This window comes from Phytophthora sojae (assembly GCF_000149755.1).
Source record: "Phytophthora sojae unplaced genomic scaffold PHYSOscaffold_14, whole genome shotgun sequence".
Classification (NCBI taxonomy): Eukaryota; Oomycota; class Peronosporomycetes; order Peronosporales; family Peronosporaceae; genus Phytophthora; species Phytophthora sojae.
Genome location: NW_009258128.1, coordinates 469,073 through 495,463, shown reverse-complemented (window position 1 = coordinate 495,463; position 26,391 = coordinate 469,073). Strand labels below are relative to the sequence as shown.

The 26,391-nt window shown below is 55.7% G+C and overlaps 8 protein-coding genes across 8 annotated transcripts in view; 3 read left to right on the top strand and 5 right to left on the bottom strand.

Annotated features, from left to right (window-relative positions):
* Positions 1 to 2,727: 2,727 nt before the first annotated feature.
* On the top strand, positions 2,728 to 4,475 carry PHYSODRAFT_566033 (hypothetical protein; the record flags this gene model as incomplete). Its single annotated transcript, XM_009539820.1, has 1 exon — positions 2,728 to 4,475. The coding sequence occupies exon 1, from the start codon at positions 3,045 to 3,047 to the stop codon at positions 4,473 to 4,475; it is 1,431 nt and encodes a 476-aa protein (XP_009538115.1). The 5' UTR covers positions 2,728 to 3,044.
* A 453-nt stretch (positions 4,476 to 4,928) lies between these two features.
* On the bottom strand, positions 4,929 to 7,012 carry PHYSODRAFT_531481 (hypothetical protein; the record flags this gene model as incomplete). Its single annotated transcript, XM_009539819.1, has 2 exons — positions 4,929 to 6,584; positions 6,755 to 7,012. The coding sequence occupies 2 exons, from the start codon at positions 7,010 to 7,012 to the stop codon at positions 4,929 to 4,931; spliced, it is 1,914 nt and encodes a 637-aa protein (XP_009538114.1).
* Positions 7,013 to 8,119: 1,107 nt separating this feature from the next.
* Positions 8,120 to 11,527, top strand: PHYSODRAFT_531174 (hypothetical protein; the record flags this gene model as incomplete). The annotated part of the gene is made up of 4 exons (XM_009539818.1): positions 8,120 to 9,649; positions 9,683 to 10,273; positions 10,370 to 10,409; positions 10,467 to 11,527. 4 exons carry the CDS (start codon positions 8,120 to 8,122, stop codon positions 11,525 to 11,527), a joined length of 3,222 nt encoding a protein of 1,073 aa, XP_009538113.1.
* A 618-nt stretch (positions 11,528 to 12,145) lies between these two features.
* Positions 12,146 to 12,694, bottom strand: PHYSODRAFT_307235 (hypothetical protein; the record flags this gene model as incomplete). Its single annotated transcript, XM_009539817.1, has 3 exons — positions 12,146 to 12,189; positions 12,289 to 12,361; positions 12,455 to 12,694. The coding sequence occupies 3 exons, from the start codon at positions 12,692 to 12,694 to the stop codon at positions 12,146 to 12,148; spliced, it is 357 nt and encodes a 118-aa protein (XP_009538112.1).
* Positions 12,695 to 13,218: 524 nt separating this feature from the next.
* On the bottom strand, positions 13,219 to 14,246 carry PHYSODRAFT_532027 (hypothetical protein; the record flags this gene model as incomplete). Its single annotated transcript, XM_009539816.1, has 2 exons — positions 13,219 to 13,857; positions 13,938 to 14,246. The coding sequence occupies 2 exons, from the start codon at positions 14,244 to 14,246 to the stop codon at positions 13,219 to 13,221; spliced, it is 948 nt and encodes a 315-aa protein (XP_009538111.1).
* Positions 14,247 to 16,538: 2,292 nt separating this feature from the next.
* On the bottom strand, positions 16,539 to 19,085 carry PHYSODRAFT_307233 (hypothetical protein; the record flags this gene model as incomplete). Its single annotated transcript, XM_009539815.1, has 4 exons — positions 16,539 to 16,852; positions 16,954 to 17,478; positions 18,360 to 18,655; positions 18,895 to 19,085. 4 exons carry the CDS (start codon positions 19,083 to 19,085, stop codon positions 16,539 to 16,541), a joined length of 1,326 nt encoding a protein of 441 aa, XP_009538110.1.
* A 4,826-nt stretch (positions 19,086 to 23,911) lies between these two features.
* PHYSODRAFT_307232 (hypothetical protein) lies at positions 23,912 to 25,774 on the bottom strand (the record flags this gene model as incomplete). The annotated part of the gene is made up of 1 exon (XM_009539814.1): positions 23,912 to 25,774. One exon carries the CDS (start codon positions 25,772 to 25,774, stop codon positions 23,912 to 23,914), a length of 1,863 nt encoding a protein of 620 aa, XP_009538109.1.
* Positions 25,775 to 26,208: 434 nt separating this feature from the next.
* The window catches only part of PHYSODRAFT_307231 (hypothetical protein), a gene marked incomplete at both ends in the record, with an annotated part of 1,426 nt that continues 1,243 nt past the window's right edge, over positions 26,209 to 26,391 (top strand). Inside the window, 2 exons of the mRNA XM_009539813.1 lie at positions 26,209 to 26,249; positions 26,336 to 26,357. Coding sequence (XP_009538108.1) covers positions 26,209 to 26,249; positions 26,336 to 26,357 — 63 coding nt within the window. The remainder of the gene's footprint in view (positions 26,250 to 26,335; positions 26,358 to 26,391) is intronic.

The window sequence follows — 26,391 nt, the reverse complement described above, 5'->3', positions numbered from 1 at the left end:
AGGATCCCCAATGGAGGCAGTTGCAGAAAGCAACATTCTGCAGGAAATACTGCCACACAAGTGTCTGAAGCTGCGCATTGGTATCGACAACCAAGCCGCGCACATCATGGCTACGAATCCTACCTACAGCCGTCGCACCCGACACATTGAGTTGCGCTGGCACTTTGTGCGTGAGCAAGTTGAACGAGGCGTGATTGAACTCCACAAGATAAGAGGCGAGGTGAACCCCGCTGACACTTTCACGAAGCCGCTCGACAAGCTGCGTCTGCAGAACATACTAGGGCTGGCCGGCATTGGTAATAAATAATGCAATACAAAATAATGATGCGGATTAGTCGAAGCTTATGCTTCGAGGGAGGCGTGTTGAAATGCACATTGAAGACCCAGTTGAAGGTCAGAGTTGAGACCCGGGCGAATGCTGAGACTAGGTACCTGAGAAAATTAGCAGAGCTGAGAACTGCGGGTCGTTGCATGAGAAACGGGCTCAAGCCCGAGAGTAGTGGTAAGAGCTGGGAGGCTCAGCCATTCAATCTTTTTCCTTTTTCCTACTAGTGGTGGCTCCAGGCCGTACGGACCAACAAGTGCACCATCCAAAATATATTGGAAAGATGATAGCATCTTGAGCAGTTTCTTGGAAGTTGAACAAAGTGATTGTATGATATCGTAACGGTTATGGCGCTGTCATTTGGATACGTGCGCTGGCCAATCCGCGGCCAAAGAGAAAAAGATACGGTACAGCGTACCACTCGTCCGTGTCTAATGAAATGCGGTGGATAAGAAATAATTGGCCGCAAGGAACAAGAATACATGTTCTGAAAAAAAATCCGCTCGAGTGCACCAAGCATCGGCGTAGGATCATATACAGTAGAAATACACACACAACACTTGCTGCAAAAATGACCTTGATATTATGGAAAATGGCATTGCATGTAACTTAATTTTACACAACTCTGTGTGGTATATATATATATATCGTAAAGAGCATTGAGGACTCGTACGTAGTGGTAGTACAGTAGTCGTAGTAAGAAATAGCAAAATATGTATTAGACATGGACACCAGGATATTCAAGCATACGGTACTTCTCACGGGCTAGAGAGTGTATCTTTGGGAATCTTTCATCGCAACCGCTGCCCCGCACAAAACTCAACCCTCGCCGACAAGTTAGGTGCAACATGGACCAAAGAGGTTTGCACATCGAGCTTCAGAAATTACACGCATTGTTTATATTACGCTGGTGGTTGTTCACCGCGTGGATTGCCGGTTCAGTCGGCCCGACTCACTTCCAGTGGTATCACCGCTCGGTGAACTATGGTTCGACTCCAGACTGGAGTCTCCTCCAGCTGTGGTGCGAACTGCGGTGTCGGCGCCAGCGATACTGAAGATGTCAAGCCTGACGCTGGCGCGAGCACTGGATTTTGCATCTTGCCTTCCGGCCAAGAACAGAGCGGATAAGAAAGTGGTGGTGCTGGCTGTGCGAGGGTGTTATTATGGGCAGACGATCACGACGCTGTCGTGCGGCACGGGCTCGTTTGGTCGTGAAGATGCCGCGTGGTCAAGTTGAAGAGGCTGCTTGGTCAGCAAAGATACCGCGGTACACTGTACCGCTCTCACGAGCGAGGCTGCTATTAGGCGCCGGATAAAGGGGAGTCAGCTGGTGCTTTATATCCGCTATCTGCATATTACAAGTATAATGCACGGTGAACCCTCTTTTAGACCGACCGATGGGCCGTTTTACGGGATGCTGCCCCATCTGAAAGAGGCCGTCGGGTTGCGCCAGCAACTGGTGGACGCGACGTCAAGCTCGGCTCCGCACTCACTTGATTTCAGTATCGAGAGGGCAGCTGGCCCTCTTGGCGGAGTGCAGCGCCCTCAAATATGCCTTCCCGTGAGGACTCCTTCTGGAGGCCAAGCACTTCCTACTTTTATTACTACTTTCCCTGTTGTTTTAGGAACCAGCTTTTCACGGCAGGAGTATTTCGTGATGCAAGCTTTGGTAGCTAAGGTTTAGCTAGTCACTCACCGGCCCTAGAACCAAACGATACCGCTCGAACTTCCGGGCAGTAACAGCTAGCCCGTTCGTCGACATACATCTGGATGCCACAAGATGTTCCGAGCAGTGGGGCCTAATAGGAAGAGATCTTCTCGAGGCCATCGGCGAGCGTGCTGGGCTCGCTGCGGCATTCGACGTCGTTACACAAGCTGATCGATATCGCTGGCAGTGCGCACGACCTCTGTCCATCTGCTCAGAAAAATAAACTAAAAAACACCAAATGTCTCGAGCAGCGACTTCTGTCGCCAAGGATATGCTTGCGACGGCCGACGGAGCGCTGCGGGCATTTTCCGGTGTAACAAGGCCTGGCCTCGCTGGTGCCTAGATGAGGCGGCGCGGACGTTTTCGCGGCGCGAAAGCCTGCGCATGTCTGGCTCTGGTTGAGAAACATTTTCGTTCGCGGCTCCAATAGTCAGCGCAACACTTGCGGCCCTAGCCCCTTCCCCTTAACTGGCAACCTTGCACCGACCACTTGCAGCTTTCCATACAGTTTTCCAGTTTCACTAAGGATTCCTGAACACGAGTTGCCAATTGGGGGTGCGCGGCCCATTTTTCTCGTGGCACGCCTGCGCTCGCACGTTCCGCAGCGGCCCCGGCAGTGGGGAAAGCGGAGCACGGGAAGAAGAGCGGAAGCAGCAGCGCCAAGGGACGTTCCTGCCGCCGGGCTTCGTGACAGGCGCGTCGACACCTCGCTCGCCTCGGCTTGACCGAGACACGCCAAGCGTCGGCTTTAAATTTTGTTTTTAGCCGCCCGCGACAGCAAGCAGCGCCACCAGCAACAGCAGCAGCAGCAGAGCCACAGCAGCAGCAGGGCTCCTGTTCGTTGCCTTCCTTCTTCGCACTTCAAAAGGAAAAGGGCGAAGCGAAAAAGAGGTTGTTTATTACCCTCCTCCTCCGAAATAAGAGTGAGAGATCTTTAGGCTAAGGGTAAGAGCCCAGAGAGACTTAAAACCGGGCAGCCGCAGCCCGACGGACATCACAGACAGGAGCAGGATGTTGGCCATGGCGCAGCGGGCCGAGCCCACGGCCATGCTGAACCACCGCGGCGAGCGCATCATGCCGCTGCCGTACCGCCCCAAGCCCCTCGTCGTCGGCGCCTCCAAGAGCAAGGCCACCAAGACGCGCAAGCTGTCGGTCATGGAGGGCGGCTACGAGCAGTACGCGCACCTGACCAAGCGCCAGCGCAGCGACTACAACCTGGAGCCGGAGCTCGAGCCCGCGTGCTTCGGCATGAAGCGGCAGGAGAGCGCCGAGCGGGTCACGCCCTTCGACCTGCACCTGCAGGCCGTGTACGAGGGCGACGCCGAGGACGGACTGCAGTTCTTCGAGTCGCACGGCTACTACGACGTGAGCGACGCCAACACGGTGGAGATGTTCCGCCAGAACTTCGGCCTGGGCGAGGCCTTCTGGCTGGGCAGGGGCGACTGGGACGACGACGACAGCGACCTCGACGAGGAGCACCTCGCGTTCGACACGCTGGGCCCCGCCGTCTACCCCTTCGGTTCGCAGCAGCAGATCATGAGCTCCAGGAACCTGCTGCACCGCGAGCGCACCGACTCGGGCAGGTTCACGCTGCTGGACGACGAGGGCAACGAGGTCGACGAGCACACGCTCTGGGAGATGGAGCGCGAGGACCGCCTCAAGGCCAAGAGTCTCGAGCTGGACGACGACGAGCTCGCCGAGCTCGCGCACGACCAGATGAGCATGGTGGAGGCCATCTCGGTCATCCGCTCGGAGAAGATCCAGCTGCAGCAGTTCTTCCTGACCGCCTTCCGCGAGGAGCAGGCGCGTACCGCGCACGTGCCCGGGCCTGTTCTGCGGCAGGCGCAGCGCACGGAGCTGCCCCCAGCCATGCCACCCGCCGACCTGGAGCTGCCGCCGTACTGCGGCTACGTGAACCTGCTCAAGGACACGATCCCCTTCCTGATGCGCAGCTGGCACAAGCGCTGGTTCTACCTGGACTTCCAGGCGGGCGTGGTGCTCATGTACAAGCGCAGCTACTGGAAGAGCCCGCGCGGCGTCATCGACCTGCGCAACGTGGCGCACATCGAGAAGATGAGCCAGGGAGACTTCCGCATCGAGTTCCACGACACGGGCGCCGACGCCCCGTCGATGATGCTCATGCGCTCCAAGCTGCCGGAGGAGGCCGAGCTCTGGGTGAACCTGCTGCGCTTCGCCAAGCAGGCGTCGCGTGGAGCTCCTCGCCTCACCGACACGGTCATGGACAACACCAAGGCGCTCATGAAGAAGGCCAACAAGAAGAACCAGGTGGACATCCTGGCGCAGCTGCTGACCAACTCGGCCAACAACGCGCGGTCAAGCAACCTGCGTGCCATCGCGCAGGCCTCGGCAGTAGCGGCGTCGGCTGTCTCGAACAGACGCAATAGCAAACACCACAGACACCAGAACGCGCTGACGGCATAGGTCCGTCGCACGAGCACAAACAACACATGGCACGGTGGGCTTAGCCAAGCAAGAAACAAGATGACCAAGACGAGAAAAAACAGAAGACAAGACAAACTGTCAAGGTGGGAGGCCTTCTCCTCCGCCTTTGTCCAGAAAAATCAAGAATGTTCGCGCAAGAGCTCTCTATCTATTCCCGTTCCAAGTGTACAAGAGCTTCCAGCGTACTGCCTCGACATGTTCATAGCTCGAACTTCCAACTACCCACCCACCGACCACTACCAATCAAGTCGACGAGCCCCACGATTGAGCGGCACGCATCTCACTCACTCACTCACCCTCGTCCGCTTCATCGCGGAGGTTTGTCAGCTATTTGCAGAAACAAGGGAAAAATAAAATATTTTCTGTAGCTGTACGAACGATTGATCCATTGACTTTGCTTCTCATTTCTCTTTATCTAAGGTCTTCCGTCCTTCACACTCCCACACTCGGACGCTGCGGCAGACAGAAGTTGTAGAAACTGTTCTTGGCGAACGTCGTCGTCTTGCGCCAACTGCACGGAACTGCCTTGTATCCTTCCAGCGTCACGGTCTGGTACTGGATTGCGGCCAGATCCTCGTCGCCAGTGTAGTGCGGGTCGAGCGTGAGGAAAGCGCACACACCAGCGTCGGGGTCGTAGTCCACGCCGAGTATCGTGAACGCCAACTGACCACCTCCCATCATAACGGGCGTTCCCTGCGTCTCGAAGTGATAGATCAGCTCGCGAGCGATATCGGGAAGCTGAGCGCCACTCGAGACGCTCAGGGAGCGGAACGTCACGCCAAACAGCTCGTCCAGCACGTAGCCGACCTCCAGACTGCCGATCCACTCGGTCGATCCTCGGAACTGCTCGGGCTTGTCCCCCATCTTCACCAACGCCTTTTGAATCTCATCGTGCGACAGGAATCGATGCTGCGTGTAGTGCTGCAGGAAAAGCCAGGAGGCCAAAGTCTGCAGCGACCGATACGCGCAGCCCCATCCTTTGTCGTTCTTGCTCTGCTGCATGTAGTGGTAGTAGCCGTAGAATCCGTTCACCAGAGCTGACTGGCATTGAGTGCCAACACCAGAGCTTGGGATGCCTTCATGCACATTATACAGCACATCACTTGAGGCTAGCCACTTGCTTTGCTGCGCCAGCGAGCAGCCACGAGAAACTCGAAACAGCGGCTGGTCTTTAGGCTGCAGGAACGCGCGGTGCAAGCTCTCGAGCGTTTCTACATCGTCCATGGTCTCATCGCTGCCATCAGCATCTGTCGAGTTCGAAACCACCAACAAAGGGAACGCCGCGCCAACGAGCGGAAACTGGTGCGCCGAAACGGAGACAACCGACTCAGGAGCATTCTCCAGGCGATCGGCAACTTCCGTCAACTGTTCGTGTAGCTGCTGCCGAAGCAGCGCCAGCGCGACTTCCACCGACGAGTCCACAGGCACCACAACAAACGCGTCACAATGAGCATGAAAGCTTTGGCGGGGGCTCTTGGAGGCAGAAGGCGCCGGAATCGTAACCACGGGCGCTGTGACCTCAGCCGTGGCATCCAGCGGTGCAAGGCTGACCAGCAGATCCACGTTTGCAATGTCGCCATACTCCAATGACGGCAAAAATCCCAACTTGTCCTCCTCCTCACTTGTTGCAGTTTTCTTAGTCCCTGCCTTCTTCTGCTTTTTGCCGTTTTTCTTCTTGCTCTTGGACTCTCCAGCGTCATCACTGCTGGTATCAACTTCTGGCAGGATGGAATCCAACAGCAATGGGTTGCAATTAGAAGACAAGACGTCCTCTCCTCGAGCATTAATCACACGGTAGCTCCTGCCCTTCTTGGCCTGCGTGGCCCCCACACGAACGAAAAAGTCTTTGTCTTCACGCGTCGCAGCCTTGTACTTCTCCAGCTGATGCAACAGTGAACTCTTGTCTCCAAAAGTGCTTAAATCCACCGCGCAACGCAGTGGCGCGAATCCAACGGCGCGATGAAAGTCCCGAGCGTGAAGACACTGCACCATAGTCAAGCTGATCTCTGTGGCGCTTCCCTCCTTGCAATGGAACATTGTCGCCGTCTCAGTCGCCATTGTATACACCAGCACAACCTCATCCTTTAACTTTGTCGCTTGCAATGCAACAGATTCTGTTCATCATCATACACACCCAGAGAAAAAAAAGTTTAGCACTAGCTTAAAAGTATCTAACCGGTTAGCACCAGCTTAAACTTGTCGGAAACAAAACGGCACGCACCGAGCTCTTTGGCGGATTCCGTCGTCTCCCCGCGCACCACAGCGAAGCGACCGACGCGACAGATGCCCCCAGGCAGGTGCCGGTCGAAGGACTGGCCATTCGCGGCGTCGTCCGGGGACAGGCGGAGCAGCCCCCAGACCGCGACCTGCTTCAGAACTCCATCGGCGCTGGACTTCTGCGTGCCCAGAAGCGCACCGCCGGTCAGCGCGGAATACGGCGCGGCGTCCTCCGAGTCCTCGGGCGCGGCGAAGCGCCGCAGCGAGCGCAGCAGCGGCGCCGGTAGCAGCCCCTCCATCTCGGTCGGTATTTGGGTGTCAGTTGGTGGTGCGCTGTCGTTGGCTGAAAAAGAAGACATTTTCTACCAATGGAAGAGTGGGTGTTTCGTCTGACACGAAACGTCCAATCGTATGGCCGTTATGACCCGCGATTTCCGCCAATGAAGTGACCGCACAGTGGTCGTGTGCAACATTCCTTGGGCCATGCGTGTCGCTAGTGATGGCAGCTTGGCATCATCGTGCAAAGCGGCTCCGCCGCAGCCGGCGTAAGCTGGAGCAATTTTGCATATTGCGCTGTGTGGCGTAGTGGGCGAAGGGGAAAATGGCGGCCGCCCTAGCGGTTTTCCTTTTCGGTATGTAGACCAGCCTGGCCTTCAACGAAACCTGTCTAACGCGCCCGACTGGGGAAGCTCCTCGTTCCAGCGTCAGCCGTTGCAGCTGCACTTTCAAGTCCATCAAAATCCTCTGCGTGAGTCTCTAGATGAATCTGACAAGGCTGCAGCCCCGCCCCGCCGGGTACTGTAGCCATACACGCAAAATGCAGGCTCAAGCTGCAGTTGTTGGTGGCGGCACCACCACCACAGCAAAATCCGGTGTGGAACGTGCAGAAAACGCCCAGTCGGGTGCGATAACCAGGCTGCTGCGCCCGACCAATCGGGCGTGCGAGACGGTCTGCCCTTTCCTGGCCAAAACTCGCTTCACCAGTCCCCACTATACCGCCAGCCGGTAACGCTTTATCCCGGTCGCGCCGAAGGGGGCCTCCAGGTCTTTGCACGGACACACAACAGCAATACCGCCGAGGACCGCTGGTCGGCACAGGTAAGGCGGGTTCGTGCTCAGCGTCGGCAGGCAGGCAGTCCCAAGCTCTCTTCATCTATCGGCGGTTAGTTGCCTCTCGTCTCAATCTGCGCGTTACGGGGCGACGCCGGATATATCCCTATCTCCTCCTCCCCGCCATCATCGCATCAAAACCGCGGAGTCGACTTCACTTAACCGCCGGCGGCGCACGGCAACAAACAAGACGAGAAGAACCCCGAGCCCGCTACCGGAGTGTCTAACCCATCTCCTCTCTAACCAAGGCAAGCAACACCACACAGTGCAGTACAGTACGAGCCGAGCAACACAGCATGCCAATGATCTACCGCCGCAACAGGGGGCTCTCGCCCACGCGGGAGCTGGACGACGTGACGCGAGGTGTTAAACCCATGGGCCTGGACTCGGACCCGTCGTTCCTGGGGCGCACGCGGCGCTGGTGGAGGGGGCGCAGCGTGCTGCTCGCGTCGCAGCGAGTGTACCAGACCATGTGGCTCGCCGCGCTTGTTTACGCATTCCTCGGGTTGCCAGTGCTCGGGCGGGTGTTAAACTTTGCGCGCTTCGTGCATCGCTTCAGCGCGCCCAAGATCGTGCAGGGGCTTTTTGCCGGCTTGCTGCAAGATGTCGCAATCTTTTTGCAGGCCTCGACTTGCATTTGCCTGGTTAAGGTCTTATTCGACGCGGACAATTTCACGCCGCAAGGGCTCGTGGCGGCAAACAACGCGAGGAGTTTCCCCAACAGCGGATTTTTAAGGGAACGCGGCAACAGCGCCAGATTTTTGCCGGTTTACATGCCGGTACTGGCCAATGAGTACGATTTAAGAGACGAAGGCATGGAGGCGTTGGCGTCGGGCGTGGCAACGAACCACCGGACGCTGCTGAGTTTAGGTGCGGCGGCGAATCGACCGGCGCTGGTGGCAAGAGCGCAGAGAGCGCTCCACTCGGTGGTGATTTTGGCGCTGTTGCAGATTATTCTCGTGGTGGCAACGATCGCGAGTGTGGCGGATTTTTGCCTGCAGGTGACGATGCACCCGAGATTAAACCGCGCGTTCGTCAACATTTTCTTCAACTACATGAAGCAGTTCACGGCCTCCCTGACGGACGAGGAGGTGATGACCAGGACGGTGGTGGGGTCGTGGGCCTTCTACTTGGCGCTGATTGCAGCGTTGACGTACGGATTTTACACGGGCAGATTGCCGCTTGCCTCGGATTTTCTCCGTCTGCCGAGCGCGCTGTGCTGCTGCTTCGATAGAAGGTATAGCGCTCGGAAGGACTCGATGAACTCTTCAATATCCACGACCTCGGGGTCGTACATGTCCGATCTGTTCGCGTCTTACTGGAACCGCGCAGGAAAGCCGACGCGCGCACGAAGACGCAGTAGCCAAGGATACAGCTATTTGCCAGGTGCAGGTGCCGGCGGATGCTCTTCAGGGTACGCAACAGCGTTTGCCTCGACCTCGTCGCTCTGCTCAACAGGATACGGATCGTACACCAAGTCTGGGCCGCTGACGATTTTGGCTCGCTGCATTCTCGCCAGTGTGATGATGACGGGTGTTGCGCTGTCGGCCTCACTGCTGGTTGATGGCAAGGGTGGCGTGGATATGAAGCTGATGAACAACGCCATGTTTACGTTGCAGACCGAGCAGTTCTTCTACCGCCCGACGACAATCCACCGCGAGGAGATTAACTGCACTGCTGCGAGTAGTGCACTGCGGTCGACGCTGGATGTGTCTGAGAAGTACGAGCTGGACAATCTTGGGAACGATGACCACTGCGCGTTGCTGTGGCGCAAGACAACAGGATACGAAGGCGACAACCTCTTTGAGCTGAAGCTGAACGCAACGGTATCCGAGGCGGCAGCTCCTGAGGTTAAAGAGAACGCTACGGCTGACACCAGCTCTGAAGAGAAGCCCACCAAAGTGCAGCCCAACATTATCGTACTCAACATGGAATCCTGGAGGCATCTGGACGTCGGCGTCCTCGGTGGCGCTGCCAAGAAGGAGACGACAGGCAAGAGCGCAACGCCGCGCTTCGACGAGCTCGCGAAGACTGGCGTGTTGTACAGCAAGCACTACACCCAGTGTGTGCAGACCACGCGCACATTGCTGACGACTCTGTTCGGCATGCTGCCGTCGTGCACAGAGACCACTGCACTCAAACAGTACAGTGCAACGCTCAACGTGCGTGGACTTCCGCACTTCTTAAAGGAACGCGGATACTTTAACCTCTTCTGGAGTGCTGTCGACCTCACGTGGGAGTACTGGGACAAGTTCCTGCTGAAGAATGGGTTCGACAAGCTCGTGGACGACCGCAAAATCCGCAAGATGCTTCACGAGACGCGCAACTACAAGAACACGCCGGACGACCACTTCTCCTGGGGCATGCACGACCACCTGTCCTTCGAGATGCTGCTGTACGCGATTGAGTCAGCGCACAATGCCAGCGTCAACTCTACTGCTGGCTCGGTTGTGGTTGGCGCTTCGGAGATGACTAGAGCTGATAATGATCAGCTCGAGACGTCCACCAATACGACCGACCTCGAGAACACACTGACGGTTCCGGAGGCTGCTGCCAAGGGACGACACTATCACGCCACTCACTCCAGTAAGAACGGGGTGTCTGCTTCAAAGACCTCGACCGAAGACTCGTCCGCGACGACAGCTACCATGCCGACGAAGCCACCGCTTCCTGGCTGGGAAGGACTCCAGACGCCGTACTTCATCGACATGTACAGTATTACGAGTCACAATCCGTGGGCTCTGCCGGATTTCTACGATGTGCCAGACCTCTCGGGGCTGTACACGCGGTACAACAAGAAGTACCTGGACTCCATGTACTTCTCCGACGAGATGCTGGGCGACTTTATTGCTGCGCTGCGTGCCAAGGGCCTGATGAAGAACACCATCGTGATTATCGAGGGCGACCACGGCTACGGGCGTCTGGAGCACGACAACAACCCGTCCATCGCAGACTCAGGCGTGTGGGATGAGGCGTCCAGAGTTCCATTCCTCCTGCTGGCCGATGACTTCCTTCTCGAGGCAGACAAGGGCACAGTGGTGAACCAGTTGACGATGCAGTCCGACCTCATGGCCACGATTGCAGACATCCTGGGTGTCACGCCGGAGGAGCCGCTTTACCAGCACGGATACGGTCACTCCATGAAGCGCCGTCGCGTTCAGTCAGAGGCACAAGCCGAAGCGCAAGCTCTGGCAGCCCAGACCGTGAAAGACAAGGACGCAGAGGTCAAGGACTCGGAGGCGGAAGCCCTGGCAGCCGAAGCTCGGGAAAGCCCGGAGGAACGACGCGTCGTCATGTGCAACCCGTTCAACGGCATAAGCAAGGGCGTTCGCACTGAGGAGCTCAAGTACATCTTCCACCCGGATGGCTCTTACAACGTGTTCGAGCCAGCGATCGATCCGGCGGAGAAGAAGCCGCTGCGGACGGGCTTTGACATCGAGGAGATGGACGACGCCACGCGCGACGTGTTCGAGTACGTGACCAAGGCCGTGGACCTGAACCAGTTCCTGTTCGAGGCCAACCGCTTCATGACGCCGATGGCTACGCCCGCTACCCCGGCCCCACGCTTCAAGAGTACGGACGACGCAGCGCAGTACTACCGCATGCGGAGATCCCACGCGCAGAACGGCACGCTGGACGTCTCGGACGAGCAGGTCGAGCCGAAGCAGCCGCGAGGCCCGCCAGCCCCCGTGAACTCGCCCTAGATTAGACTAGACATGACCAGACCATGACGCGTACAAGGAAGAAAGTCTGGACCATAGCACATAGCTTTTAGCTTTTTTATTAGGACAACCTCGCCGTCTACACACGATACAGTAACAAACACACGGCATTTCATCTGTAGTTCTCTTGACCATTCACCTGCTTGTCAACAGCGCTATATCACACGCTCTGTCCTGTAGTTCAACGAGAGGCAGGAATCACAACTCAGGCGAGTGAGTCAACCGTGTGCAAGAAGGAGAAATGACAGGCAGGCGTGCTCGCTAGAATTACGGCCATTATTTAATAAATACGATGCGTGCTCGCGCGTCTTGCCGAGCGAGACGCCGTGCGTCTCTGCAGCCCTTCCCTTCCTTCACGCCGCGCTGTCTGTCATGTTTAGGAACTCTTTCGTTGTTTGTAAACCTCCCATTACGTCCGCTCTAATCCACACTAGCACATACAGAATAATACCCGGCTCGGCTTCAATCGATTCCTCGAAACTCCCCAAGCTGCCAACCCCCTGCCCCCTTCAGAGCCGCGCGTCGCCTTCATCGAAGTAGACGGCCACAGCTCCTTCACGAGCAGAATGACTTATCAACATCCCCGTACAGCACAGCATGCTACACCTTGGCGGTCTTGGCCACAGGCTGATCGAAGCTCCCGTCTACATGACAGCAAGCAACACACACAAAGACACAGCGTCAGCCACAGCCCCTCAGCTCCTCCCATCGCTCTCTCAGCCACTCAGTCAGTCAAAACTCACAGGCGATGACCGAGATGGCGCTCAGCCGCAGCGAGTCCCTGCGCATCGACAGCACCGTGTCGTTCTCCGACTCCTAATAGACACACACACACACAGAGACAATCAGCCAACCACAACAGCCAGCTCTACTCTCTCCACAGCTGCACAGTAGCTGCAGTAGCCGTACCCGTCCGCTCTCGAGGCGCTCCTCGGGTATGGGGGACAGCAGGATGGGCTTGAGGCTGGGCCAGTTGAGCCCCAGCTCGCTCTCCGTGAGCACGGGCGCCGGCTCGTAGTCCAGCCAGCGCGCCTGCGAGCGGCGCACGGCCTTGCGGTACTGCACCATGCGGTACATCCAGAGCGCGAGCAGCGCCAGCAGCGTGACGCCCAGCAGGGCCATCGCCAGCTCCGCCACGCCCAGCTCCATGCTCCTGGACGGCGCCTGCCGTCGGCCTCGGAAGTGGAGGAACACGGTGTCCCAGCGAGCGAGAGGGCGAGTGAGGAAGGGGCCGGGAGACGCAGCGACTCGGCCTGGGACGCGGGATAATGGAGACTGATGAGCCTCGCCGGCTGAACCAAAAAAGATGGGGCGTCATGCTGGTAAGTCAGTACAGTAGTTTGGGTGCTCTAATGGCGTGAACGTATACAGTACTTATATATGTTAAGACCTTAATGAGAATCAGGGCATAAGTTGGTACTCATGTGACGGAAGATGGCTCGTAAGCATGACTCTGCGACGGAAGATGGCGTGAATGCATGACGGAAGTTGGTGCTGTGGAGGTTGATGAAGACCAGGTGGCTTGTCCCGCGTACCCGAGCGGGAATTAACCGGAGACTGCTTCAACATGTTCCACAAGTGTCGTCAATCATGGACACCGCGCCACAGCGTACACTTCATGTACAAGATACTCCCCATTGCCTTTTACCCAACAACATACAGTAGTGCCGATCTCACGGTTCCTCCTCCGAGGCTTCGACGAGCACAAAGTCGGCGGTCTCGACGCTTCCCGCAACGCCGCTGGCCGATTGCTCGTGCGAGTCCAGCTTGGCCTGCAGACTGCGCTGCACCATGCGGGCCTCCTGCGCTTCCTGCACTAGCGCCGCCAGATTCACCTGCGAGTACGGCTGCAGCCGCTTGACCTCCTGCACGAGCATCTTCTTGTGCGTGCGCAGCGTGCGTTTCTGCTGCTGCAGCGCCTCGAGCTGCGCGGCTTGCTCGCTGTGCTTCTCACGCCAAGAGGTCGCCTCAACTTGTGACGCAGCCAGCTGAGCTTCGAGCTCCATGTTCTCCACGGACCGCCAGAGGCACTGCTCTTGAAAGGCGGCGCATAGTCTCTGCACGCGCTCCAGCTCGCTCGAAGGAGGTCCCTCCGGCTGCGTGCTTGGTGTCGCAGCGGGCGGTGCCGAGGTCACCTCGGAGGTGTCTTCCGCTTGCTGCGTGATCATCGACGCCTTCGGCACGGCAGGAGCGCATTCCAGCTGAGTAATAGTCTCCAAATTGGCCTTGTAGATCTCCTCGGCGATCTCTACGCGGTCCAGCGCACTCTTCAGTTCTTTCTTGGCGGCCGCAAGATGCTCTTCAAGCCGGGCCTGTCGTCCAACAACAACATGAGTCAGCATTAGTCAGGTTGGAAGTCATGGTAATCCGGTTAACAATGAAAATCACCTACCACTTGCCCTTCGAGCTCATGGGTGCGCTCTTCCAACACTGCAGACTGAATCTGAGAATCCGTTTCAGGACCTTCACCTGATAAGCTGTCGTCGTACGCGCTGTCACCAAAGCCATCGTGACTTTCGTCATGTTCCCAGCCAATGAGATCCTCCAGCGCCGTGACCTCCGAAGCAGACACGTAGTCGCACAGCCACTCGCTCGAGTCAACAGCGTTCAGCCCGTCTGCGACCTCCAGTACCTTTGCACCAGCTTTCAGCGACACCACTTTCACCTGGAATTTCAGCGGCTTGGACACTACACTACTCATGTCCACGTTCTCCCATTGCAGCGTCATCGCGCCCGTCTTTTCAGTCACAAAGTGGCCATATATGAACTCCTCGTCATCACCAGTAGCGAAGTCACAGTTCGTCCGGTAGTGCACCACCTCCCTCTCTTCTTCCCCATCAGCCGATGCAGAATCATTGCCACCAACACTGTACGGGTCAACGTCCCCACTGTGACCTCCGTCCCCACTAGAAAATTGAGCACTGAACACCAATCCCGTCCCTTGAGACGAGAACTTCCATAGCACAAGCTGCTTGTCTCCATCTCCTGTCGCGTTCACAGCCACCTGGTGCTCCACCGAGCAGCCAGCAGCGACCCGCTCCTGCATCAAGTCCGTCTTCTCTTCACCAGCTTCGATTGCAGCATCCACTGCGTCTCTGTAGCTTGATCCGGCCGTCGTATGGCTTGACAATACATTCCCATGGAGGAACGTTTTAAGGGCGAGAGCACTCGCCAAAAGCTGCGAATCGGCAGCTAATTCACGCAGAAAATCCTCCAGGGCTATTGCCAGCCGAGCCGCCTGCTGTTCTGCAGGATAAAAGCTCAGATTTACGTCGCAATACGCTTCAATAGCGGGGATAATAGATGGGAGGGCGGTGGAAGCCTTAGGACGCGGTTCTTGCTGCAATTGGCGCTCCAGGCGCTGGAAATCGCGCAGAGACCGCTCGAGCAGACGGTAGTGGGCGTCGTGGTGCAGCAGCACGAGCGCGACGGCGTCCAGGGGCGCGTCCGAGGCTGAAGGAATCGGCGCCTTCACTGCCACATCCAGCGTCATGCTTGCGTAGAGTTTTGTTCTTTGAGCGGATATGGGGATGAAAACATTGTTTTTTAATATTGCGGTAGAAATTCTGTTTGTTGACTCTCTAAAAGATGATCATCGCCCTCCGCTGCTATTGCAACAAAGAGATTCGGATCGTGGTACAGTGTACCGCACCGGTATCTTATTAACCCCGAACAAATGACAGCGCCATATTAGCCCCACTTAGATTTGTCCTAGGAGATAGGACCAAATCGTGTTTTGGTGTGGCACACACCGGCCGTTTTTGTCCTAGGGAGCCCGAAAAAGGACCAAAATGACTTGATATTTGTATGGGGTGTTTTTGACCCCCCAAAGGTGTGTCTTATAAGGCGCATCGGGCAGGGAAATCGGCGCTAAAGATAGCTCCAGCTGAGACCATACTGAAATCAAGTCAAAATTGTCCTAGGCTTGGACAAATCGGCAAAATCCGATGTTACAAGAGACAAGTTTTCAACGGCTTATATCTCGAGAAGGACAATGGAGGACGCTAAACCGATAAGACCACCAGGACAGCTAGGACGGGGGATTGTGCCCATGTAGTCACATGATCCTATTTATTTCTAGTTATACGGAGCGAGGCGCCTAACTTTTGGTCCTTCCATTTGTCCTCCGGACTGGGCTGAGTGGGGTTATGAAGCCATACACAGATTCTGATAAATGCCAGCTAAAGATGCTACCGTCTTTACAGCACGCCCCCCATAACTGCTAACACTACAGCGGAGCAGTGTTTGAAAAAAACATGAATTGGCGGCGATTGGCAGACACAATCAACACTGCAGTTCCTACTGCAGTCGTTATTCATGCTGCAATCGGCTATCATCGTGAATTGCAATACGCACCGTCGCCGCAATAATACATTTCTTTTGTCATATGATAATTGCAATAAGGTTTGCCACCCGATCTGGGGCTTCTAAGCAAAAGGCTCGGGAGAAATTCTTCATTTTGGAATCGTCACTCTAGACAGCAGCATGCGTTGAGCAGGCAATACGAGACTGCAGTAAGTGTCGCGCTCGCAGTTAAGATTGCAATCGTTGGCGTATCTTGAGAATTGGTATTGCGGCGCCGTCCACAGTAGAGCATTGCAAGAAAAAAAGATGTACGGCGGATAGAACAAGATATTTTGTTCCAAAAACTGCAGCAGAGACCAGCCCCACATCAACCACGTACTAACGCACCTACGTACGCAGCGGCCGCCATGGCGAAGAAGTTCCACAAGGCCACCAAACCATACTTCTTCATGAAAATGACGGAAATATAGCAGAACAAAATTCTAATGAGGGCACGAAGGAAACATCGAATTTTGTATTGCCAGGATCATGTCAAAATGTAAAAACAATCCGAAGCTGCTGCTGCTGCTACCTTCACAGCTTCAAATCGGGGGCTGGGCGGGTGGGTGAGAGGGAGATTGTCTGCCTCGACTTGTACGTGTTCACACAGTTCGAAAGCAGCCATCCCCCATGACGACGGCCTGTTCGTCTACTGCGCCGGGTAGGCACCAGGTCCACCAGCCGAGCGAAGTTGCGGCTTCGGGGGGTCGTCGCGAGGTGGACCCACCCTCTTCTTGTCCTCCGGCTTCGGGTCGTGCTTGTGTGCGTACTCCGGCTTTACATATTGCTTGTCACCGACCGGACCCGGTCGGTTCGGCCGATCATATCTACCAGGTCCACGGTAGTCCTCAGTACGCGCGGGTTGACGGCGGTGGTCGTGCCGTCCGTCACGGCCGTTGTCGTTGCTGAAGCGGCCAGACTCGCGTCCACCATGGTTCCAGCGTCTACCCGTAGATGGCGTAGCTGGCTGAGGGTGGTAGGGAGTGTCCTCCGGAATGACAGGCTTTGCGTAGTTCTGGTTGTCCTCGGGCGGGTGGGGCGACGGTGGTGGTGGTGGTAGTTACCACGGCCGTTGTCATCCTCGAAGCGGCCAGACTCGCGTCCACCATGGTTGCAGCGTCTACGTGTAGCAGGCTGCGGCTGGTAGGGGGTGTCCTCCGGAGTGTCGGTCTTCGCGTAGTTCTGGTAGTCCACGGTGCGTGCGGGACGGCGGTGGTGGTGGCGCCTGTCACGGCCGTTGTCATCGTTGAACCGGTCCGACTCGCGTCCTCCGCTGTTCCAGTATACACCCGTAGCAGGTACATCGGGCTGCGGCTGGTAGGGGATTGTCTCCTGCTTCTCCGGGAGCTCGATGATCTGGTAGTGCTGGGCGTCCGCAGCCTCGGTGCTTGGGCTGTACTGGTCGTCAGGAGTAGTCGGGTAGGTTTGGCTGGTTTCGGGGTCCTGGGAGTCGCTGGTGCCGTAAGCTGGGTTTGGGGTGGTTCGCTGGCGGATCGTTTCCGGAGACGTCGGGGAGCACGGTGTCTTGGCCGGCGCTGAGTACTTGGCTGACGGATCAATGAGCAGAGGAACGCTCTCGGTCAATTCGTCTCCAACATCCGGGATCACGGGTGCATTGCCATAATCAGTTTCCTCGGTGCTTCCAGGCATTGGGGGATTAAAGAGTTTTCATTGTGTTAATGGGCCAAAGCTAGAGGCGCTTTGGTTGATAGGCAAGGTGCCGAATGGCAGCCCCCAATATTGGCCCACTAACACGTTGAATGGCGAGATCCCCCAAGGCGATTGTCGTCGTCGAGTGCCGAAGATGTCGAGTGCCAAGAAATCGTGCTCGTGACTGGAGCCGTAGTCGTACTTGTGCTCGAAATCGTATGCGCTCGGATTGTCGTAGCCAGAGTCGTTGCAGTAGATGTAGTCGTGGGCTGTCGTAGGCGTCGTTTGCGTTGTACCGGTAGTCGTGGTTGGTTAAGTATCCGTAGTCCTGGTCGTTGTAGTAGTGTAATCGTCATCGTGATCGCCGTCGAAGCTGTAGTCATGGTCGCAGTCATGGATGCTTCCACTCTGGCTGTCGTTGTCATAGTCGTTGTCCTGGTCATCGATATGGACGTGATATTGTCGTATTTGTAGTCGCTGTCGAAGTCGTTGTTCGATGTCGAAGTCGTCCCTGGCACCGCGCACGGGAAGCTACCCCAATCGGTAGATGCCTGTCAAATGTGCCGTGGTGACATGCGCGTTGGCAAGTTGAGCACGTTGAGCGTGCCAAAAGCCCCATGAAGAGTGTTTGGGAGGCGAGACATGGACAAGTTGACAAGCGCGCTGCTCGTGACGATCCCGGGTGTAGTAGTTGTCGCTGTTTATAGTCGAGGTTGCGAGTTCGTAGTCGTCGAATGCGAACGGAGCTGCACACTGATGATGTCGTGGTTGTAGTCACAGTAGCCGGTCAACATGAACTCTTAGGGCGTCGAAAGCAAACGGAGCGGCACGACCAGCCCGATGTTCAACTTGTAGTCGTAGTGCAGGGACGAAAATAAGATGGTAGCCTTCGACAGCAAGCGGGGCTGCGTGTCCAGGCCGCTGCCGACGTCGTAATAGTTGTCGTGAGAGTGATCGATACCGAGTTGCAGTTGGTGAAAGTGAACGGAGCCCCACGTAGAGCCCGCTGCTGATGTCGCAGTTAGTCGTAATAGACGGGCGAAACTGCACGTGCAGCTTGCTGCCGGAGTCGTAGTCGTAGTCACCGAAAGCGAACGGAACAGAACGTAAAGCCCGCTGGTGCAGTCGCAGTCATTGAAGTCGAGCTAGACCGAGTAGCCGTCGATAGTGAACAAGCGGTGCTAACAGCCCGCGCTAATGGCGTTGTGCCGGATTCGCAGTCGTAGTCGTCAGAAGAGATCGGAACTGCCCCGCTGGCAGCTGATATCGTAGTCGTAGTCGTAGTCGTAGTAAAAACAAACAGAACTGCGCGGCCAGCCCGCTGCCGATGTTGTAGGTACTGAAGGCGAACTTACAGCTTGCCTCTGTTGTCGTAGTGGCTGCCCTTGCCGATTGTCTTGTGCGTACTGCTAGCGGATCGGGGCAGTGGTGGCGCGTTCGTAGTTGTAGAAGCCACAGCAGTAAGTTTGAGCCGAAATGCCTGAGCCGTTGCTGTCCTGAGTACTGTAGTCTTGTGTTTACTGCTTGTCGTTGTCGAAATAGTCATGGTCGCGGAGGCGTTGTGGAGCGCGTAGGGTCTACTGCTCGTCGTTGAACTCCTAGCTCCTGGCCGGTGGCCGCTTTGTCGGATGGGAATCGTTCGTGCACGCGTAGTCGGTAGCTCCCCATGCAACGTTTGACGTGGATGGTAGTGCGTGTTGTTGCCGAAAGGGTTCTTGCGGAACTTTTGCGTCCACTGCTACAGCAGTTCCGCTGGAGTTGCCGCATCGTGTCGTTGTAGATGCCGGGTGTACCGATTGTTGCAAGCGAGACGGTTGCTCGTGCTGGAGCCCGCTGCGGTGCTTGTGCAGCAAGCGATAACTTGGTCGTGCGTTTTGATACTGGATTAGTCAGCGTCGTCTCGAATAGTGGTTGGGAACGAAGTCGCTACTCGCGCAGCTTGACCGGCAACTGATAGCACAGTTTTTTTTTGTCGTCACACCAGGGATACTCGAAAGCTTCGTTGTCGGGACAACAGCATACGCGCGTGGGAAGCCCAGGCGTTGTCGTAGTGGTCGAGATAGCTGGGGCGCATCATGCATCGTGTGTGTAACCGCGATCGAGATAGCAATTGTAGGTGTTCGTTGTGCCCACTGTAGGGCTGGACATGGTTATCATTCTTGTCGTCGTAACAGGCATCCCCGGAGCGTCCAGCATCTTGACCTGGCGATGTCGTCGAGTAGTCATGGATGCGTGTGCAGATCGTCGCTTGTGGTGCTATTGATGAAGGCCGGGCTCGTGGAAGAGTTCTTCAAACTGTCCTGCTCGACGACAGTCGAAGCTGAGATTCCGCGCTTGATCAATAGTCGTGGTCTCATGGTTCGAAAGGTGGGGTTAGTCTTAGCCGTCGGTTGCACAGGGAGAAATATATCTGGTATGAGGGGGGGGGGGGCTGAAGCAGAGCTCGCCCTGTCGTCACGGCCGTCGTAGGCGGTAATCGTTGGTCTAACTGCAGTAAAATAAAGCACGCCGCAAAGTGTAAGTTTGTGTGTAGCCTTAAGGGGTACTCAGAATAGATTAGTTGCTTTGAAAAATCTGTCTATCGAACTGGCAGCGCGGAGCTGGGGCTTGTCGGGCCGTGTCGGTCACGGCGGTGTGACTGGAGGTCGACTCGTGTCGGACGAGGTGCTTGCGCTCGGCGACGTAGGACGCGGAATGAGCCGCGAGGTTGCTCTTGGTGCTTGACTGTCTTATCCGACAGCGGTTCATGTCGGCTGACGGCGTGTCGGGTTTTGTTGTGCCTTCCTTCATTCGGAAAAATAATTATCCACTTGTTCACTTTGTTGCACCGTGGACTAATTTCACACCGCCACGGAGTCACCAAGTCCGGCGACAAAAAGGCAGGCGAGTGCGACGAGGGCGGTGGCTTGGCGCAGATGCATGGCTGCTCGGCGGTTGAGGACGCGGTCGGTCGGGGAGCAAGAGGTAGCTTGGACGATGCGTGGAACCGGTCTTGGTGGTAGCCGGTAAATGGAGGAATGAGCGAGTGGGGAGTTCAAGGCAGCGAGCGGCGAAGGAGCTTTAGTTTAGTCGAGGTCGTAGGAAAGGCAGTGCGTAGATATCTAGCTAGTACATCGAGTCTGTCTATTGTAACGGGTATGGCTTGCAGATAGGGGGTACAACCCATAGGCCGACGCCACCGAACGCGCTGGGTGCTGTCGGGCAGTTAAATGATCGTGAGTTTCTCGGATCAGTTGGTTGCCTTGCGTTCTCTCGGTCTCAGTGCTGTGTGTGTTATGATACTACTGTACCCGGCGCGGGGTGTCATGCCGACAGGCTTTCCCACGCCGTTCGTTGTAACTTACAACTTGCAAAAGTTCCCCACGAGCGAGAGCCTGTCGATGTCGATCTCGAAGGGACCCGTTAGTCACACCACGGCTGGAAAAATGATAATATGTGTTGACAGTGCTTGTCTGAGCCCCGCTTGACTGCCCGCCCTGTGGTGGCTGCGTCCGTAACCTCTAACTGCCCATTCCTAACCTTTATGAATAAGTATTCACTAGTGCTGGTGCAGACTGGCAGTGCTTTTTGAGGTCGCTTGTATGGCAAGCTGGTGTGGCTTGGGTCGGTGGGTTTCAAGGGCGTCATCGGTTATTGGCGTTGCGGGTCATACGTTTTGGTTCGTAACGCCCATTTGTGTCGACACAATCAAAACGACTGAAATTCTGCTTGGTGTTGAATAACGAAACACTTTGAAATTGGAACACTTCTATTAATATATAACTCTTCTATTAATTCTGGGATAGCAGTAACCCCGGAGGGAGTGCTGTGGCCAGCCCAACACAGATTAATTAGGCGGCACCTCGGTAGCTGAAGCCGGTATTACTGAAGCCGAAAAACTGGCCCCGGTAACTGAAGTTAACTGAATATCGTCTATACTCTCCATCAATCTCAAGCCCGAGACAAGCCCGAGAGTAATGGAGAGCATTTCGAAAATTCCGTATTTCGTCGCATTTGGACACGAGTGCTGCGAGGAATCGTTGCCGAGATCAGCGCTGCTCGCCGGTCTTCGGCACCACGTCGCTGATGAGCGATGTTCTTAGCTTACGCTTGTTGCCGTAGCTCACCGATATGTACCCCAGCAGGTGCGAGCCGACCCCGGAACTAGTGCCGACGCCGACATCGTCAACTCAAGGAACGTCAGCTAATCGTGTAGCCGTTAGGCCGACGGTCGGCCTCTCAAACGACAGCATATATGAAAACTATTTGCCGATCTGGTGTGGCAGCGTGTGGCAGCTCGTCCATCTACAGTACAAGAGCAAGTAATTTAAACTAACTATATTACCTTGAAAACACAGACATAAGGAGCGAAGCGAAAGTATCGGATGACATCGTCCGGTTCCTGATTGATCCATAACGGTGCGTGTTTGAAATACTATCTGCTCATAGCTGCTTCATCTAGCTGGAGCATGTATCCTAGGAGACCAGCTTGCTGGCTTACAAGTACCAGCCTCACAACCCTTAGTTCGTCACGAAATGAAACAATTGGCGGGAACCCGGGTTCCCGCAAATGATACCGACCAAATCGCGAATTATTAATTTAAGTTTTGGCCCCCATATTGGTAGCGTTGGGGCAAGTTAAACCATCAAACCCAGGTGCTGTCGACGAAAAACTACCCGCAAATCTGTCACCAGTACTGAATAGGCCCGAATAACGTACCTTACCATGCCCAAGTCCACCTTACATGAGCAGGAGGTTAGCCATATGACCGGAAAGCACTCTACCGCTGTACCAGGCAAGCGTTTGGATTTTCATGGAGAGACACAGGACGAGAGCGGAGACGAATTCACCTTCCGTTTCTCTTCCGAGCTTAAGCTACGTTCAACGCAGGTCGTAGACCAACTCTTCAATACATTCGATCATATATGGGTACCGGTAGTTTTGGGGGAACCGGGGTCCCGATGGGTACCCGGGTTCCCGCCAATTGTTTCAAATGTATTCCCAGTTACAGGTAACGTTCAGGAGACATCGAAATCGCAATTAGCGAGAGTGCAAAAACTTCTGAAGAGCAAAATAATTGTTTGCTAGTTTTTAAAAGTAAACAGGACTGCATCATTTCTCACTGAACTATCCTGTATTACCGGCTAGATGCTGCGGCTGCGAAGCAGGCGCAGTAGATGGCCATAGGTATCGTCCACTAACCGCGCTTCTTGACTCGAATATTGTGTTATATCAAACCTTGTGCTGGCAAAACCGCTATCCACAGGCATCTTCTGCGCCTGCTTTGCAGCCGCAGCATCTGCCTGCATTCGACTATTAGAACCGTCCATAGAGTTGTGGCTTAACCCCCAACACGCAGTTGTACAAGTAGTCGGCAACTACTGTACCGGACACTAAAGTACATAACGGGTTCTATACTAACGCCAACTAGAAGCACATGCGCTCACTTTACTTTCTTCGAACGAAGTATAGTTTTCGATTTTGTCACATCGGCATACTGCATCTGAGAGTCTTTCTTCTAAACTATCTGTCTGAGAACAACCAATGCAGAACTTGCACTTTCAGGATAAAACAAATACTAGTAGAAAAATGATCTCCCAGACAATGCGCAGCAACCTTGTGAAAACATAGACCTTGTCTACAACGCGCTGAATTCTCGCTGGCGTTACCGGTCAGTGCCTAAATTGCACGAGCTTGGCCAGGACGTTAGCGCTTCGTTTTTTTACAGCACGCTGCCGCCCTATCACTATCGCCAGCTCCTAAAATAAATATGTTACGAGGATTGAGCGCACCCACAGCTACGTAAATTGTTGTTTTTCGTAATTTTCCCAGAATTGTCGCGTGGCATTACCTCACACAAAATCCCTTAGCTATCCCAGCCTACGCATAGCTCTCGTGCATGGTTTGCCAATACTTAAGATGTGTTTTTTAATATGAAATCGAAAACATACAATTGAATGTTGCCACCATATTTATATTGTGGGTTCTACTCAAAATTTCCGAACCGGCCGATTGCAATCGCCCGAGCCAAATCGCTCCCCAATCGCCCCGGCCACTTGGATTGTTATTGGAACTCGATTAAGTACGATTTACATGTGGCATTCTTGTTTGGAGCGGTTTCGATCTGTACTTGAATTTGTATTGGTCGATTTTCGAAATCGGCCCGATTTGGAAATTTTCAACGGAATTGACAATACTACCACTTATTATAATAATAGTCCTTAGCGAACAAATCCAAGCTACGAAGAAAGAAAGGACATTGGAAAATTGTATTAAGCTTATCAGAAACATTGCAAAATGCAAAAAGAATCTAAGGCTGCTGTCTTCGCGGCTTCAAATCGAGGCGCAAGTGCCAGCTCCAGCTCTCAGCGAGACGTTTGCTTGCGCCAGGCTTATTGAAACAGCCATCCCCACAGAGAAGGTTTCTCCGTTGGCTCTGGCGTCGAGTAGACATCGGATCGATCGGCCGTGCGAACGTGTGGCTTTGGCGTAGGCTTCTGCTGGTCGTGGTGAGGTGGATCTACCTTCTTCTTGTTGTCCGGCTTCGGGTCGTGCACCTGTGCCCGTTCAGGCTTGGCGTTCTTCTTGTCACCCCCTGAATCAAGTCTGTGCAGGCGTCCGTACTCACCCGGTGCCTTCGATTTCGGATAGTGCTCGTTATCCAAAACCTCAGTGCGCGACGGGTGGTGGTAGTGCTGGTTGTCACGACCCTTGTCGTCGAAGCGGCCAGACTCTTCGCCACCACGCTTCGGGCGGCCACCGGTAGCAGGCACGTTCGGCTTCGGCTGGTAGCGTGAGTCCTCCTTCTCCGGGAGGTCGGTCTTTGCGTAGTTGTGACCATCCTCGGTACGCGCGGGCTGACGGTGGTGGTGCTGGTTGTCACGGCCGTTGTCGTCGAAGCGGCCAGACTCTTCGCCACCACGCTTCGGGCGGCCACCGGTAGCAGGCACGTTCGGCTTCGGCTGGTAGCGTGAGTCCTCCTTCTCCGGGAGGTCGGTCTTTGCGTAGTTGTGACCATCCTCGGTACGCGCGGGCTGACGGTGGTGGTGCTGGTTGTCACGGCCGTTGTCGTCGAAGCGGCCAGACTCTTCGCCACCACGCTTCGGGCGGCCACCGATAGCAGGCACGTTCGGCTTCGGCTGGTAGCGTGAGTCCTCCTTCTCCGGGAGGTCGGTCTTTGCGTAGTTGTGACCATCCTCGGTACGCGCGGGCTGACGGTGGTGGTGCTGGTTGTCACGGCCGTTGTCGTCGAAGCGGCCAGACTCTTCGCCACCACGCTTCGGGCGGCCACCGGTAGCAGGCACGTTCGGCTTCGGCTGGTAGCGTGAGTCCTCCTTCTCCGGGAGGTCGGTCTTTGCGTAGTTGTGACCATCCTCGGTACGCGCGGGCTGACGGTGGTGGTGCTGGTTGTCACGGCCGTTGTCGTCGAAGCGGCCAGACTCTTCGCCACCACGCTTCGGGCGGCCACCGATAGCAGGCACGTTCGGCTTCGGCTGGTAGCGTGAGTCCTCCTTCTCCGGGAGGTCGGTCTTTGCGTAGTTGTGACCATCCTCGGAACGCGCGGGCTGACGGTGGTGGTGCTGGTTGTCACGGCCGTTGTCGTCGAAGCGGCCAGACTCTTCGCCACCACGCTTCGGGCGGCCACCGGTAGCAGGCACGTTCGGCTTCGGCTGGTAGCGTGAGTCCTCCTTCTCCGGGAGGTCGGTCTTTGCGTAGTTGTGACCATCCTCGGTACGCGCGGGCTGACGGTGGTGGTGCTGGTTGTCACGGCCGTTGTCGTCGAAGCGGCCAGACTCTTCGCCACCACGCTTCGGGCGGCCACCGGTAGCAGGCACGTTCGGCTTCGGCTGGTAGCGCGTGTCCTCCTTCTTCGGAAGCTTTGTGGTCTGGTTGTGTTTGGTGTCCGCTGCCTCAGTGTCGGGGTGGTACTGGTCGTCAGGCGTAGTCGGGTAGCGTTGGCTGGTGTCAGGCTCCTGGGGGTCCTTGGTGCCGTAGCCTGGGTTTTTGGTGATTGGCTGATGGATCGTTTCCGGCGAAGTCGGGGGGCACGGTGTCTTGGCCGGCGCTGAGTACTTGGCCGACGTGGAGCGAATCTGAGGCGACGAAATGGTGAGCAGAGGAGCGCTCTCGACCAATTCGTCCCCAACACCCGGGGTCACGGCTGCATTGCCATATTCAGCCGCCACTGACTCACCAAGTCCGGCAACAAAAAGGCAGGCGAGTGCGACGAGGGCAGTAGCTTGGCTCAGACGCATGGCTGCTGAGAATGTTGTCGGGGAACAGGAATACGCTTGGACGATGCGTAGGACCGGTCTTTGTGGTAGCCGGTAAATGAAAGAATGAGAGGGGAGTTCGAGGCTGCGAGCGCCGAAGGAGCCTTAATCGAGGTCGGAGGAAACGCGGTCCGTGCGTATCTCGCTACTACTACTACATGAGAGTGTGTTGGAACCGATATTTTGGCCGATAGGCAGCCCAAAGCCCCGAGTTCACAGCCAGCGCGCTGTAGAGCAGTTAAATGATCGTGGGTTTCTCAGATCACTTGATGCGTCCTCTCGATCTCTGTGCTGCTATACCTAGCGCGGGGTGCCATGAAGACAGGCTTGCCCACGCCAGATGCGAGTCCCACACGAACGAGAGCCTGTCGATGTCGACCTCGAGGGGACCCGTTAGTCACGCCCCGACTGAAAAGATGAATTATACATACATGCACGAAGCACTTGACTGTCCTGCGTCCGTTACCTCTCGCTGTCCGTGACAAAGCAATGCCCACACACCATTCTTCTCAGCTATTTTCTTCTTTTACATAGTATACGCAGGACAGTCAAGTGCTTCGTGCATGTATGTATAATTCATCTTTTCAGTCGGGGCGTGA